The sequence below is a fragment of the Pristiophorus japonicus genome, chromosome 13, assembly GCF_044704955.1.
Source record: "Pristiophorus japonicus isolate sPriJap1 chromosome 13, sPriJap1.hap1, whole genome shotgun sequence".
NCBI classification, from domain to species: Eukaryota; Metazoa; Chordata; class Chondrichthyes; family Pristiophoridae; genus Pristiophorus; species Pristiophorus japonicus.
The window spans coordinates 192473061-192486632 of NC_091989.1; the positions used below are offsets into that span (position 1 = coordinate 192473061).

The 13572-nt window shown below is 52.6% G+C and overlaps 1 protein-coding gene across 1 annotated transcript in view; it reads left to right on the plus strand.

Moving 5' to 3' along the window:
• Nucleotides 1-10407, plus strand: part of ca7 (carbonic anhydrase VII) — a 45417-nt gene extending 35010 nt beyond the window's left edge. The window contains exon 7 of the mRNA XM_070897046.1: nucleotides 9540-10407. Coding sequence (XP_070753147.1) covers nucleotides 9540-9665 — 126 coding nt within the window. The 3' untranslated portion in view covers nucleotides 9666-10407. The remainder of the gene's footprint in view (nucleotides 1-9539) is intronic.
• The last annotated feature ends 3165 nt before the right edge of the window (nucleotides 10408-13572 follow it).

The following is a 13572-nucleotide window of genomic DNA, read 5'->3' on the forward strand; positions in this document are numbered from 1 at the left end:
AATCTAGGCTTGCGCTCCCAGTGCAGTACTGGGGGAGCGCTGCACTGTCGGAGGTGGCGTCTTTCGGATGAAACATTAAACCGAGGCCCCGTCCGTGCTCTCGGGTGGATGTAAAAGATCCCATGACAGTATTTTGAAGCTGATTCAGGCGGGGCACAGGGTTGGTGGGGAATAGGTGGGGGGGGGAGGTTCGAAGTTCTCCCTGGGCCAATATTTATCCTACAAACAACATCACAAACACATTATCTGGTCATAGAATAGAATCATAGAAATTTACAGCACGGAAGGAGGCCATGTGACCCATCATGTCTGTGCCGGCTGACAAAGAGCTACCCAGCCTAATCCAGCTCTCGGTCCGTAGCCCTGTAGGTTACGGCACTTCAAGTGCACACCCTCTGGGTGAAGAAATTTCCCCTCCTATCACATTGGTCATTGCCACATTGCTGTTTGTGGGAGTTTGCTGTGCACAAATTGGCTGCCGCGTTTCCCACATTACAACTGTGACTATACTTCAAAAAAAAAAACTGCATTGGTTGTAAAGGGCTTTGGGACGTCCGGTGGTTGTGAAAGGCGCTATATAAATGCAAGTCTTCCTTTTTATGAAATGCTTTGCAACAGGGAATGGTTGAGGCAGAAACCATCGATCTGAGAGAGAATCGCATAAATATCTGAAGTAGAGGATGATATAGGGCAGTGGGTTAGTTTTGGATTGGACTAGCAAAGGGCTGGCACAGGCTCGATGGGCCGAATGGCCTTCTGTGCTCTCTTGCTCGGTAATTAAAGCTGAATTTAGCTGTTTCCAGTACCCACCCCATTAATATCCCGTATCTCACGAGTGGCTTTTCCAATGAGATTGATCGGAAACAGTTTCCAATGGACCTTCCTGGCATTTGCTGTTTATAGAGTGCATTAAAGATTACTCCATTAAATCATTAGGCAAAGTTAATTGTTAATTGTATCAAAAGGTTATGGAGATAAGGTTAATGGTGCCCAGGATTCCAGAGAAGCTGGAGAGCACGAGGTCTAATTGCACTGTTAAACCACGATAATTGGACATGCACGCTCTCTCTGGCTCCCCCTCTCTCGCTCCCACCGCAGGATCCGACAAATCCCTGGGAGGACAGACGCACCAACATCAGTGTTCTCGCTCAGGCCAACATCCCTAGCATTGAAGCACTGACCACACTCGACCAGCTCCGTTGGGCGGGCCACATTGTTCGCATGCCCGACACGAGACTTCCAAAGCAAGCGCTCTACTCTGAACTCCTACACGGCCAGCGAGCCCCAGGTGGGCAGAGGAAACGTTTCAAGGACACCGTCAAAGCCTCCCTGATAAAGTACAACATCCCCACCGACACCTGGGAGTCCCTGGCCAAAGACCGCCCTAAGTGGAGGAAGAGCATCCGGGAGGGCGCTGAGCACCTCGAGTCTCGTCGCCGAGAGCATGCAGAAACCAAGCGCAGGCAGCGGAAGGAGCGTGCGGCAAACCAGTCCCACCCTCCCCTTCCCTCAACCACTGTCTGTCCCACCTGTGACAGAGACTGTAATTCCCGTATTGGACTGTTCAGTCACCTGAGAACTCACTGTCAGAGTGGAAGCAAGTCTTCCTCGATTCCGAGGGACTGCCGATGATGATGATGGGGGAAGGGTGGGGGTCGAGGGGGTGGGATGAGAGGATGGGTGGGGGTGGGGGGTTGTGGGGGTGAGGATGTCAGTCCCTAGCTCCTATAGTCAGATGCCGATACGTACGGTGTAAATACCACCACTGCAGTTACTGACTGATCTGGAAGCTCGGCTGCCGACAAAGACCCGAAGGGTTAAAGCTGTTGGGGGAGGGGAGATTCAGTGCAAGTGACGCTCAATTGCTTCAGTGTGAGACAATCTTTTTCGTTCTGTTCTTCCTCTTCATTCCCCCTCCCACCCCCACGCTGCAGACTGCACTGCGTACAAAGCCTGTCCCTGCCCCGTGTTGCTGTCCCTGCCCTGGTTCTGTCACTGTGGTGACTCACTGCTCAATGCCCGAGTCTCCTGCCTGCCTACAGTCTGCCCCCATTCTCCCGCGCTGGTCTGCTGCGAACGTGTCCTTTCTCTGTCCTCCCACACCGTTAATCTCCTGCTGCTCTGATTGCTGTTATATTGTTCTCTCTCTGCGGTGCATCGAATTCACAGCACAGGCCTCTCGCCCAGCCCTGGTTATACCCCACGTCATCCTGCTCCCACTCCAGTTAGATCATCCGCCCCCCTCCCCCCCCCCCCCTCTCTCTCTCTCTCTCTCTCTCTCTCTCTCTCTCTGCCTCTCTCTCTCTCTGCCTCTCTCTCTCTCTGCCTCTCTCTCTCTCTCTCTCTGCCTCTCTCTCTCTCTCTCTCTCTCTCTCTCTCTCTCTCTGCCTGTCTCTGTCTCTCTCTCTCTCTCTGCCTCTCTCTCTCTCTGCCTCTCTCTGTCTCTGCTCTCTCTGTCTCTCTCTCTGTCTCTCTCTGTCTGTCTGTCTCTCTCTCTCTCTCTCTCTCTCTCTCTCTCTCTCTCTCTCTCTCTCTCTCTCTCTGTCTGTCTGTCTCTCTCTCTCTCTGTCTCTCCCTGTCTCTCGCTGCCTGTCTCTCTCTCTCTGTGTCTCTCTCTCTCTCTCTCTCTCTCTGCCTGTCTCTCTCGCTCTCTCTCTCTCTGCCTGTCTCTCTCTCTCTCTCTCTCTGCCTGTCTCTCTCTCTCTCTCTGCCTGTCTCTCTGTGGAGGCTACCTGAGCATATGAGGGAGAAGGGGTTATGCTGATTAGATTTAGATGAGGAGAGACGGGAGGAGGCTCGAGTGGGTCATAAACACCGATATGGACTGGTTGGGCCGAATGGCCTGTTTCTGTGCCGTATATCCCGTGTGATCCGATGTTCTGGACTCGCCCACAGTGGAAAATGTCTCTCGCCACCCCTCCAATTGAACCTTTCTATTATGTCTGTAATGTCCCTATGAGTGACTCCACGATGCAATGTGTTGTACTCAAACTGTAGTGACCTTGGTCCGTTATTTGTAAAGGGTGACTTGGACAGGTTAGGTGAGTGGGCAAATGCATGGCAGATGCATATAATGTGGATAAATGTGAGGTTATCCACTTTGGTGGTAAAAACAGAGAGACAGACTATTATCTGAATGGTGACAGATTAGGAAAAGGGGAGGTGCAACGAGACCTGGGTGTCATGGTACATCAGTCATTGAAAGTTGGCATGCAGGTACAGCAGGCGGTGAAGAAGGCAAATGGCATGTTGGCCTTCATAGCGAGAGGATTTGAGTATAGGAGCAGGGAGGTCTTGCTGCAGTTGTACAGGACCTTGGTGAGGCCTCACCTGGAATATTGTGTTCAGTTTTGGTCTCCTAATCTGAGGAAGGACATTCTTGCTATTGAGGGAGTGCAGCGAAGGTTCACCAGACTGATTCCCGGGATGGCAGGACTGACATATGAGGAGAGACTGGATCGACACGGCCTTTATTCACTAGAGTTTAGAAGAATGAGAGGGGATCTCATAGAAACATATAAAATTCTGATGGGACTGGACAGGTTAGATGCAGGAAGAATGTTCCCGATGCTGGGGAAGTCCAGAACCAGGGGACATAGTCTAAGGATAAGGGGTAGGCCATTTAGGACTGAGATGAGGAGAAACTTCTTCACTCAGGGAGTTGTTAACCTGTGGAATTCCCTGCCGCAGAGAGTTGCTGATGCTAGTTCATTGGATATATTCAAGAGAGAGTTAGATGTGGCCCTTACGGCTAAAGGGATCAAGGGGTATGGAGAGAAAGCAGGAAAGGGGTACTGAGGTGAATGATCAGCCATGATCTTATTGAATGGTGGTGCAGGCTCGAGGGCCCAATGGCCTATTCCTGCACCTATTTATATGTTTCTGTTTCCAGAGTGAGCAAGCCGCATGTGGCTACCCTTTTATACAGCCCCTGCCACCAGGGCCGGAAACCCCAGGTCTCCACCAGTTGCACCCTCTAGTGGTACCAGCATAGTATATACACAGTGTAAACCTTATTGATAGTACATCAGGTAAACAAGTCTTCATCTAATGCAACTATACAGTGACTACATGGAGTATATCTATAGTCTGTATATATAACACTTTCATTATTTTAAAGATCTCTATCAGGAGAAACATTCTGCATCAAAAGCAAATTTATTTTCTGCAAATTGTCAGAAAAGTTTCTGAATTAAAGGGCCAACTCATTCAGCCCCAGGGCCAGTCTGAAAACCCGTTGGGCGTTTGAAACAGGAAACCCTTTAAGAACAGTTTGTCAGTGTGGCAGCAACTGGTTTTTCTGGCCTTCTGTTGGACGTTTTAACTTTGCTTCTTTGAATGTCTCCGTGTGTGTTTTCTGAATTCTCATCCGCAGGCTGCCACTTCCGATCACTCTCCAGTGACCCCGTGAGTGTGGGAGTAGTGGAGACCTCAGTTTACTCCAGCTACCTGCCCCCCCCCCCCCATCCCCAGGCCCCCATGCCCTCATCTTTGCAGGAGTCAGCTCTACGGCCCCTCGAGCCTGCTTCACCATTCAATAAGGTGATGGCTGATCTTCGACCTCAACTCCACCTTCCCGCCCGATCTCCAGATCCCTCGATTCCCCGAGAGTCCAAAAATCTATTGATCTCAGCCTTGAATATACTCAACGACTGAGCCCTCTGGGGCAGAGAATTCCAAAGATTCACCCCCCTCTGAGTGAAGAAATTCCTCATCTCAGTTCTAAATGGCCGACCCCTTATCCTGAGACTGTGTGACCCCTGGTTCTAGACTCTCCAGCCCGGGGGGAAACATCCTCTCAGCATCTACCCTGTCAATCCCCCTCAGAATCTTTGTACGTTTCAATGAGAAAGTATTGTTAACGAAACAGCCTTTGGTAAATGCAAAGAATATGTAAATTGTGGGGGAGGAACAAGCTTTGCATTCTGGGTTGTGCAACTTATACAAACCGGTGTGTTGATGGATGATGGGATCCCAGGAACGGGAATGTGATTTTGAGCCAGGTGGTCAATGGTTTGACCGGTTTTACCATCATGCCGAGGGACACCGCCCGAGGCCAGTGCAGTTTCAGTGGGACTTGAGCAACGATGTCACAATCTTAAACCCCAACCTCCAGTTCTGTTCTCACAATGGAGACCTGGTGAACACCCTTCGGTGAGTGTAATGGATTTGCTTCATGGGTTCTTTGCTTAATAGCAATATGTTGCAATAAATTTTTAAGAACTAGTTGGTTTACTAGCAAAGGTTTAACAGTCACACGACACATTACCGGTTCATCCACCAGGCTCACAACTGCATACCTCATCGTGGATGACCGACACCCAACTGGCTGGGGTTTTATTGAGTCTTGTGAACATCACGTGACTGGCTAAGCCACTCTCCGTGCAGCAGCTCCACAAACCCGTGAGCACCCTCACCGGTTCATACATTACAAGAGGAGAGCCTGAGTTTCTTTCAGACCGAGCAAGGATGATTGTGCGAGTATTTGGAGAAAGACGAATAATTTAATTGGGATCGAAGCATTTTTTCAAATCATTTTTACACACTCACTCGCCCCAAGTGCCAGACCTCGATTTTTCACTGAATTTCAGAAACCAGCTTATACAGTCTCAGGCGGGCCTCCGTTCCCAGAAACCTACAAGGTCTTTTAGCAGGGGCTGGGGAAAGAGTGGGGTTAAAAAATGTTGGGGTTGAAGGGGTGAAGCAGAAGGTAAGAGCCCCAAGGTTAAGTGCTGATGTGACCCATTTCAGTATGTGGCAAAAATGGAGCCATTTCTCAAGGTTTTTTTTTAAATCTGTTTCATCCGAGTTCCAAATCTGAGCCATGTTGCATTGCATTCACAGCACAGAGACTGTCCATTCGGGCCCAATGATGGTGTTCCTGCTCCACACCAGCCTTCTCGCACCCTGTTTCATTTCACCTTATCACCATACTCCTTTCCCCGTCGTGTGTTTATCCAGCTCCCCCTTAAAAGCATCGATACTATTTGCTTCAACCCCTCCCTGTGGCATCGAGTTCCACATTCTCTGGGCAAAGAGGTTTCTTCTGAATTCCCGGTTGAATTTCTTGGTGACTATCTTATATTGACGGCCTCTAGTTTTGGACTCACCTACAAGTGGAACCATCTCTGTCTATCCTATCGACCCACTTCATGATCTTGAAGACCTTGATCAGGTCAGTCGGGGAACCTCCCTTTTCCTGGTTTTGATGCCGTTGTGTTATCTCCTGCGGCCTACTCCTAGAGTTGGACCTATTCTGGTTGGATGCATCTCTGGAGATTTCGTCACATGACTGCCCGCCTACAATCGCCCCCTCCCATGCCCTCCAGCCATCGGTCGCCCGTCACACCCATCCTCGTGACGACCCGCCTTCCCGCGGCCAATCGGAAAGCCCGATTGACAGTCAACAATCATTCAATCAAACGCCCTTTCATTCCCATTTTTTTTCAACTAATAAACAAAACTGTTCAATGAAAATGAAAGAAAACCCGCTTATTTTTTTATTGTCCTGTTGATTTTTCTCCCGTGTTTTTGCTGGTGGCTGTGCCCTGTGCAGGTTAATCTTCAATTGCTGCCGATCTCCAGGACTGCCCTGGAGGGGTTGGGAATGGTACCTCTTCCTGCTCTGGCTCTGGGACTGCAGCACTGACCTCGGTCGGGGCCAGTGTCGGGGGCTGCCTCAAGCTTGAACCGGCCACTGCGTGATTGCTGGGTGCCGATGCAGGGATTGCAGGAAGTTCCTCCGGAGCGGGGAAAGGCTGTGATGGAGAGGTCAATGCTGACAGTCCCTGGGGTTAGCTCCAATACAGGAATGCTGCAAGTTTAATACATAAACGATCGAAAATAGACAGTCAGCACATTTAAAAAAAAAAAGCTTGCAACATTGCCTTTTGTCACCTCCGGATGTCCCAAAGCGCTTTACAGCCTATGCAGTATTTGTGAAGTGTAGTCACTGTTGTAATGTGGGAAATGCGGCAGGCAATTTGTGCACAGCAAGCTCCCACACACAGCAATGTGATAATGACCCAGATAATCTGTTTTAGTGATGTTGATTGAGGGATAAATATTGGCCCCAGGACACCGGGGAGAACTCCCCTGCTCTTCTTTGAAATAGTGCCCCGGGATCTTTTACATCCACCTGAGAGAGCAGACGGGGCCTCGGTTTAACGTCTCATCTGCAAGACAACACCTCCGACAGTGCAGCACTCCCTCAGCACTGCACTGGGAATGTCAGCCTGGATTTTGTGCTCGAATCTCTGGAGTGGAAATTAAACCCAATCTTCATGACTCTGAGGCGAGGGTGCTGCCCTTTGAGTCACGGCTGTTGGTGTGCGTGTGTGTGTGTGCGTGTGTGTGTGCGTGTGTGTGTGTGCGTGTGTGTGTGTGCGTGTGTGTGTGTGCGTGTGTGCGTGCGCGTGTGTGCGTGCGCGTGTGTGCGTGCGCGTGTGTGTGTGTGTGTGTTCCATGATAGTGAGCTGTGGACCAGCGAGGCTCACATCATCATCGGCAGTCCCTCGGAATCGAGGAAGACTTGCTTCCACTCTAAAAGTGAGTTCTCAGGTGGCTGAACAGTCCAATACGGGAGCCACAGTCCCTGTCACAGGTGGGACAGACAGCAGTTGAGGGAAGGGGAGGGTGGGGCTGGTTTGCCGCACGCTCCTTCCGCTGCCTGCGCTTGGTTTCTGCATGCTCTCGGCGACGAGACTCGAGGTGCTCAGCGCCCTCCCGGATGCACTTCCTCCACTTAGGGCAGTCTTTGGCCAGGGACTCCTAGGTGTCGGTGGGTTTTGTTGCACTTTATCAGGGAGGCTTTGAGGGTGTCCTTGAAACTTTTCCTCTGCCTACCTGGGGTGGGGCTTGCTTGCCGTGTAGGAGTTCCGGGAGTTGGATATGGCCCTTACGGCTAAAGGGATCAAGGGGTATGGAGAGAAAGCAGGAAAGGGGTACTGAGGTGAATGAAGAGCCATGATCATATTGAATGGTGGTGAAGGCTCGAAGGGCCGAATGGCCTACTCCTGCACCTATTTTCTATGTTTCTGAGTAGAGCGCTTGCTTTGGGAGTCTCGTGTCAGTCATGCGAACTATGTGGCCTGCGGAGCTGGTCAAGTGTGGTCAGTGCTTCAATGCCGGGGATGTTGGCCTGGTCAAGGATGCTAATGTTGGTGCGTCAGTCCTCCCAGGGGATTTGCGGGATTTTCAGGATCTTGCGGAGATATATCTCCAGCGATGTGAGGATTTTGATCAGTGCTTTTTTTTTATTTGTTCCTGCGATGTGAGCATCGTTGCCAAGCCCAACATTTATTGCCCATCCCTCATTGCCCTTGAGAAGGTGTTTGGTGGAGTGATGCGTGTGATCTGCGTGTGGGGGTGGGTACGTGGGTGTGAGTGGGGTCGGGATCTGTGCGCGGGGCGGGGTGTCCCTGTGTGTTTAAGATGTGCGTTCCCCTAGCCCTGCTCAGTGCTGTCGGCTTTATAAATTGGCTCCACTCCAACAGGACGTGGCAGCTGGCCAGAGCTGTGCTTGGACAGCTCGCCCTCGAAGTAATCTGTCCAAGTGTCGGACACGGAGAACAACATGACACACGTGGCTTTCCTTTGGTACATCGATCAGCAAGTTTGTATTTAACCACCTTGCCCACACAAGCCTCTCATTCCCCGGGGTTGTGTCTGGCTAATTGAGGGACTTGGGCTCGGGCTTGTCAGCTGTGGCTCAGTGGGTAGCAGGGCACGTTTCTGAGTCAGGAGGTTGTGGGTTCAAGTCCAGAGACTCCAGTGCACTGCATCTTTTACATCCGCCGAGAAGGCAAGGGGGGCCTCAGTTTAACCACTCATCAGAAAGACGGCCCCTCCGACAGTGTGACGCTCCCTCAGTACTGCCCCTCCGACAGTGCGGCGCTCCCTCAGCACTGCCCCTCCGACAGTGCGGCGCTCCCTCAGCACTGCCCCTCCGACAGTGCGGCGCTCCCTCCATACTGCACGGTGAGTGTCTGCCTATATTACGATCTCTAGTCTCTGGAGTGAGGCTTGAACCTCTTTGGTGGACTCCTATTCCTATTAAAACATTCAGCCCCTCGCGCCTATTCCACCATTCAATGGATGATCTGTATCCTAACTCCATCCACCCTTCCTGGCTCCATAAACCTTTATACCCTTGCCGAGCAAAAATCCATCATTCTAGGATTTAAAGTGATGAATTGAGCTAACATCTGTTGCTTTCAGTGGGAGAGAGTTCCACACTTTGCCTACCCTTTGTGTGAAAATATACAATCATTCTCAGAGGGTGGTGAATCTTTGGAATTCTCTGCCCCAGAGAGCTGTGGATGCTCAGTCTCAATATATTCAAGGCTGGGATCGATAGATATTTGGACTCCCGGGGCATTAGGGATTTGGGGATTGGGCAGGAAAGTGGAGTTGGGGTTGAAGATCAGCCATGATCTTATTGAATGGTGGAGCAGGCTCGAGGGGCCGAATGGCCGACTCCTGCTCCTAATGCTTCTGTTCTTGTGTCCTTATGCTGTTGTTCCCTGTTTTCGGTGCAGATGGACAAGTTCCGGATGCTGTTGTTCTCGGGAGAGGGAGACTCTGAGAAGCTGCAGATGGTGGACAACTTCCGGCCCCCGCAGCCCCTCAAGGGAAGAACTGTCCTCGCTTCCTTCCAATCGTAGACACCAACGACCTTCTCGCCGACCCCTGACCCCCGATCAAAACCCAACTGGACAGACCCACGGGGGGAATGGACAGAGCAACGCAGGCGCAACACCCAGCGGGAGGAAAATTGGCCCATTGACTTGGTCACTTCCACTACCCATTAAACCAGCACCGCAACCCTTCCCCATCCCCTCGCCTCTCCTGCCCTCGGCTGTGAGCTACAGAAGTCTCGACGTTGGGTGAGGCAAGAGGTTGTAATCCTACTCTGTACCCATTCCCCCAACCCACCCACAGCCGTGTGCAACGAATGCATTAGTTTGTGGCTATTCCATGCTGCTCAGTGTAGAGAGAGTTCCCGCACATCTGCAACGGCCTCTGGTCACTTGAAGCGGTTTGGCACTTGAGACCCACATTGAAACCTGGGATTGGTTTGAGGTCTGTCTTCTACCCCCACCCCGACATTGTGATTATCCACTGATTGTATGAGCGATTTCCCCCTTACCGGGGTAAGCGAGACCTCCCGCTTGAGGTGTAAAACATGGTTCTTCTCCCTTGGTTAAAGCCATGCAACCGACGCACTGTTGCCCATCTGGTTCGGTGGCCGGTGGACAAGAGATCGCTGCTAGCACGAAACCATGGTGGTAATTTGGGGAGTGGGGAACCTAACAACCACACCAACACACCACCACAACACACATCGCTAAAAAATGTAAAGAAGAAACAATCGGACTTACCTCACGTGTCCAATACTCAGTTCTTCGCTGATGGGATTATTAGAGACTGCTCCGATTCCCCGGGCGGTCAGTGGGGGGCGCCATTCCCCGGGCGGTCAGTGGGGGGCGCCATTCCCCGGGCGGTCAGTGGGGGGCGCCATTCCCCGGGCGATCACTGGGGGGCGCGATTCCCCGGGCGGTCAGTGGGGGGCGCCATTCCCCGGGCGGTCAGTGGGGGGCGCGATTCCCCGGGCGGTCAGTGGGGGGCGCCATTCCCCGGGCGGTCAGTGGGGGGCGCGATTCCCCGGGCGGTCAGTGGGGGGCGCCATTCCCCGGGCGGTCAGTGCGGGATGCACTTTCCAGCGGATGGGTCAGGCGGGTGTCACGACCACGGGCCTTGTACACCGGGCACAGCTCTGCCGAGTGGTTCTGCTCGGCGCTGCCGCTAAACCGGAGCCGAGGATCACCGCGGGGCGCTGGAGACTGACCATCTGCCCAGAACACCTCACCCCCGCCATTACCTCAGCTCCGGGGTGAAAAACGTAGCACAGAAGGCTGGAAAATGCAGCCCCATGATGGTTATTTTACTGGGCTAATAATCCCACCGGGGCGATTTCAGAATTCAGATCAGTTGGACAAAAATCTGGGAAATTAAAAAGCTGGATTCAGTAAAAGTCACCATGAAGCTGTCAGATTGTCATTAAAAACCCAACAGGTTCAGTAATGTCCTTCCGGGAAGGAAACCTGCCGCCTTTACCCGGTCTGGGTGACTCCAGGTGACTCCAGACCCACACCAACTACCCTCTGAAGTGGTCCAGCGAGCCACTCCATTCTCTCAAACTCGCTCCAAACACGGACTGTACCAGTTCAGGAAGGAGGTCCTGCAAGTAGCAGGATGGGTAATAAATGCCGTCCTGACCAGCGACGCCCACAGCCTCAGAATGAATAAAAATGAGGTGTGTGTTTTGGGGGCCATGTGCTGTAGATACCGATCTCAGGCCAGGTCAGTGCAGCTTTGAGCATTTGGGTCCAGCTCTTACTGCTCAGCTTCCAAATGCTGATGGGACCCCTCCCCCACCTCGCCACCCCCTCCCCCACCTCGCCACCCCCTCCCCCACCTCCCTGCCCACTCCCCCACCTCCCCGCCCCCTCCCCCACCTCCCTGCCCCCTCCCCCACCCTCCCCCACCTCGCCGCCCCCTCCCCCACCTCCCTGCCCCCTCCCCCACCTCCCCGCCCCCTCCCCACCTCGCCGCCCCCTCCCCCACCTCTCTGCCCCCTCCCCCACCTCGCCGCCCCCTCCCCCACCTCCCTGCCCCCTACCCCACCTCCCTGCCCCCTCCCCCACCTCGCCGCCCCCTCCCCCACCTCGCCACCTCCTCCCCCACCTCGCCGTCCCCTCCCCCACCTCGCCGCCCCCTCCCCCACCTCGCCGCCCCCTCCCCCACCTCGCCACCCCCTCCCCCACCTCGCCCCCACCTCCCTGCCCCCTCCCCCACCTCACCACCCCCTCCCCCACCTCGCCACCCCCTCCCCCACCTCGCCGCCCCCTCCCCCACCTCCCTGCCCCCTCCCCCACCTCGCCGCCCCTCCCCCACCTCCCTGCCTCCTCCCCCACCTCCCTGCCCCCTCCCCCACCTCGCCACCCCCTCCCCCACCTCCCTGCCCCCAACCCAAGAAGCGAACTTGATAAACTTGGGTTCACACTGGACTACAGTTATACCACAGGCTGTGAGAAACGATGCCCTGGGACTGGCCACGCACCTCCCGACCAATGTTCCCGTTGAGCTCCGCGGCCATGCAGTTCTCAACACATTGCTATTAAGAACTAGTTGGTTTATTAGCAAAAGTTTAACAATCACACTACACGTTACCAGTTCAACTATTTTAGTTGTACACTTTAAACAAATGCCCCCTGCAAGGGGGGGGGGGGTCACACTCCAAAATAAATGTTTTTTCCAGTGCCCCCTTTTGGTGGTGGGGTGGGGGGGGGTTTGAGGGCACCAACACACAAATTATACAAGTGCCCCCTGGCTAAAGAGGGTAGGGAGGGGGGCATTAAAACCGGCAAATTAAACTTTAGACATAAAATCAAATTAAAATTTGGTTGCCGGAGGTGATGATGCACTCCAGTCCCTCCGGCGCTAAACATTATCAGTTCATCCACCGGGCTCACAACCACCTGCCCCATTGTGGATCCCCGAACCCAACGAGCTGGGGTTTTATTGAGTCTTGTGAACATCACATGGCTGGCTCAGCCACTCCCACTCAACCACTCTACAGACCTGTGAGCGCACTCACGCGTGCACAGATTACTTGTGGTATGTTGAATGGGCCGCGTGCACAAAGAAATAAGCGGTCATTGCACTTCACCTAACCGAAGTCATAAGAAATAGGAGCAGGAGTCGGTCATACAGCCCCACGAGCCCGCTCCGCCATTCAATCAGATCATGGCTGATCCGATCATGAACTCAGCTCCACTTCCCTGCCCGCTCTCCATAACCCTTTACTCCCTTATTCTCAAAAATCTGTCAATCTCCGCCTTAAATATTGTATTCAGTGACCCAGTCTCCACAGCTCTCTGGGGCAGAGAGTTCCACAGATTTACAACCCTCTGAGAGAAGAAATTCCTCCTCATCTCAGTTTTAAATGGGCAGCCCCTTATTCTGAGACTATGTCCCTAGTTTTAGTTTCCCCTATGAGTGGAAATATCCTCTCTGCATCCACCTTGTCGAGACCCCTCATTATCTTATATGTTTCGATAAAATCACCTCTCATTCTTCTGAACTCCAATATGTATAGGCCCAACCTGCTCAACCTATCCTCATAGCTCAACCCCCTCCTCCCTGGAATCTTCCTACTGAACCTTCTCTGAACCGCCTCCAATGCAAATATATCCTTCCTTAAATACGGAGACCAAAACTGTACGCAGTACTCCAGGTGTGGCCTCACCAATACCCTGTACAGTTGTAGCAGGACTTCTCTGCTTTTATACTCTATCCCCCTTGCAATAAAGGCTATCATTCCATTGGCCTTCCTGATCACTTGTAACCTGCATGCTAACATTTTATGTTTCATGCACAATTACCCCCAGGTCCCTCTGTACTGCAGCACTTTGCAATTTTTCTCCATTTAAATTATAATTTCCTTTTCTATTTCTTTCAAAGTCTGCAGTTATACTGCTGGCTATGCATCGTTGACGATCTGAAACT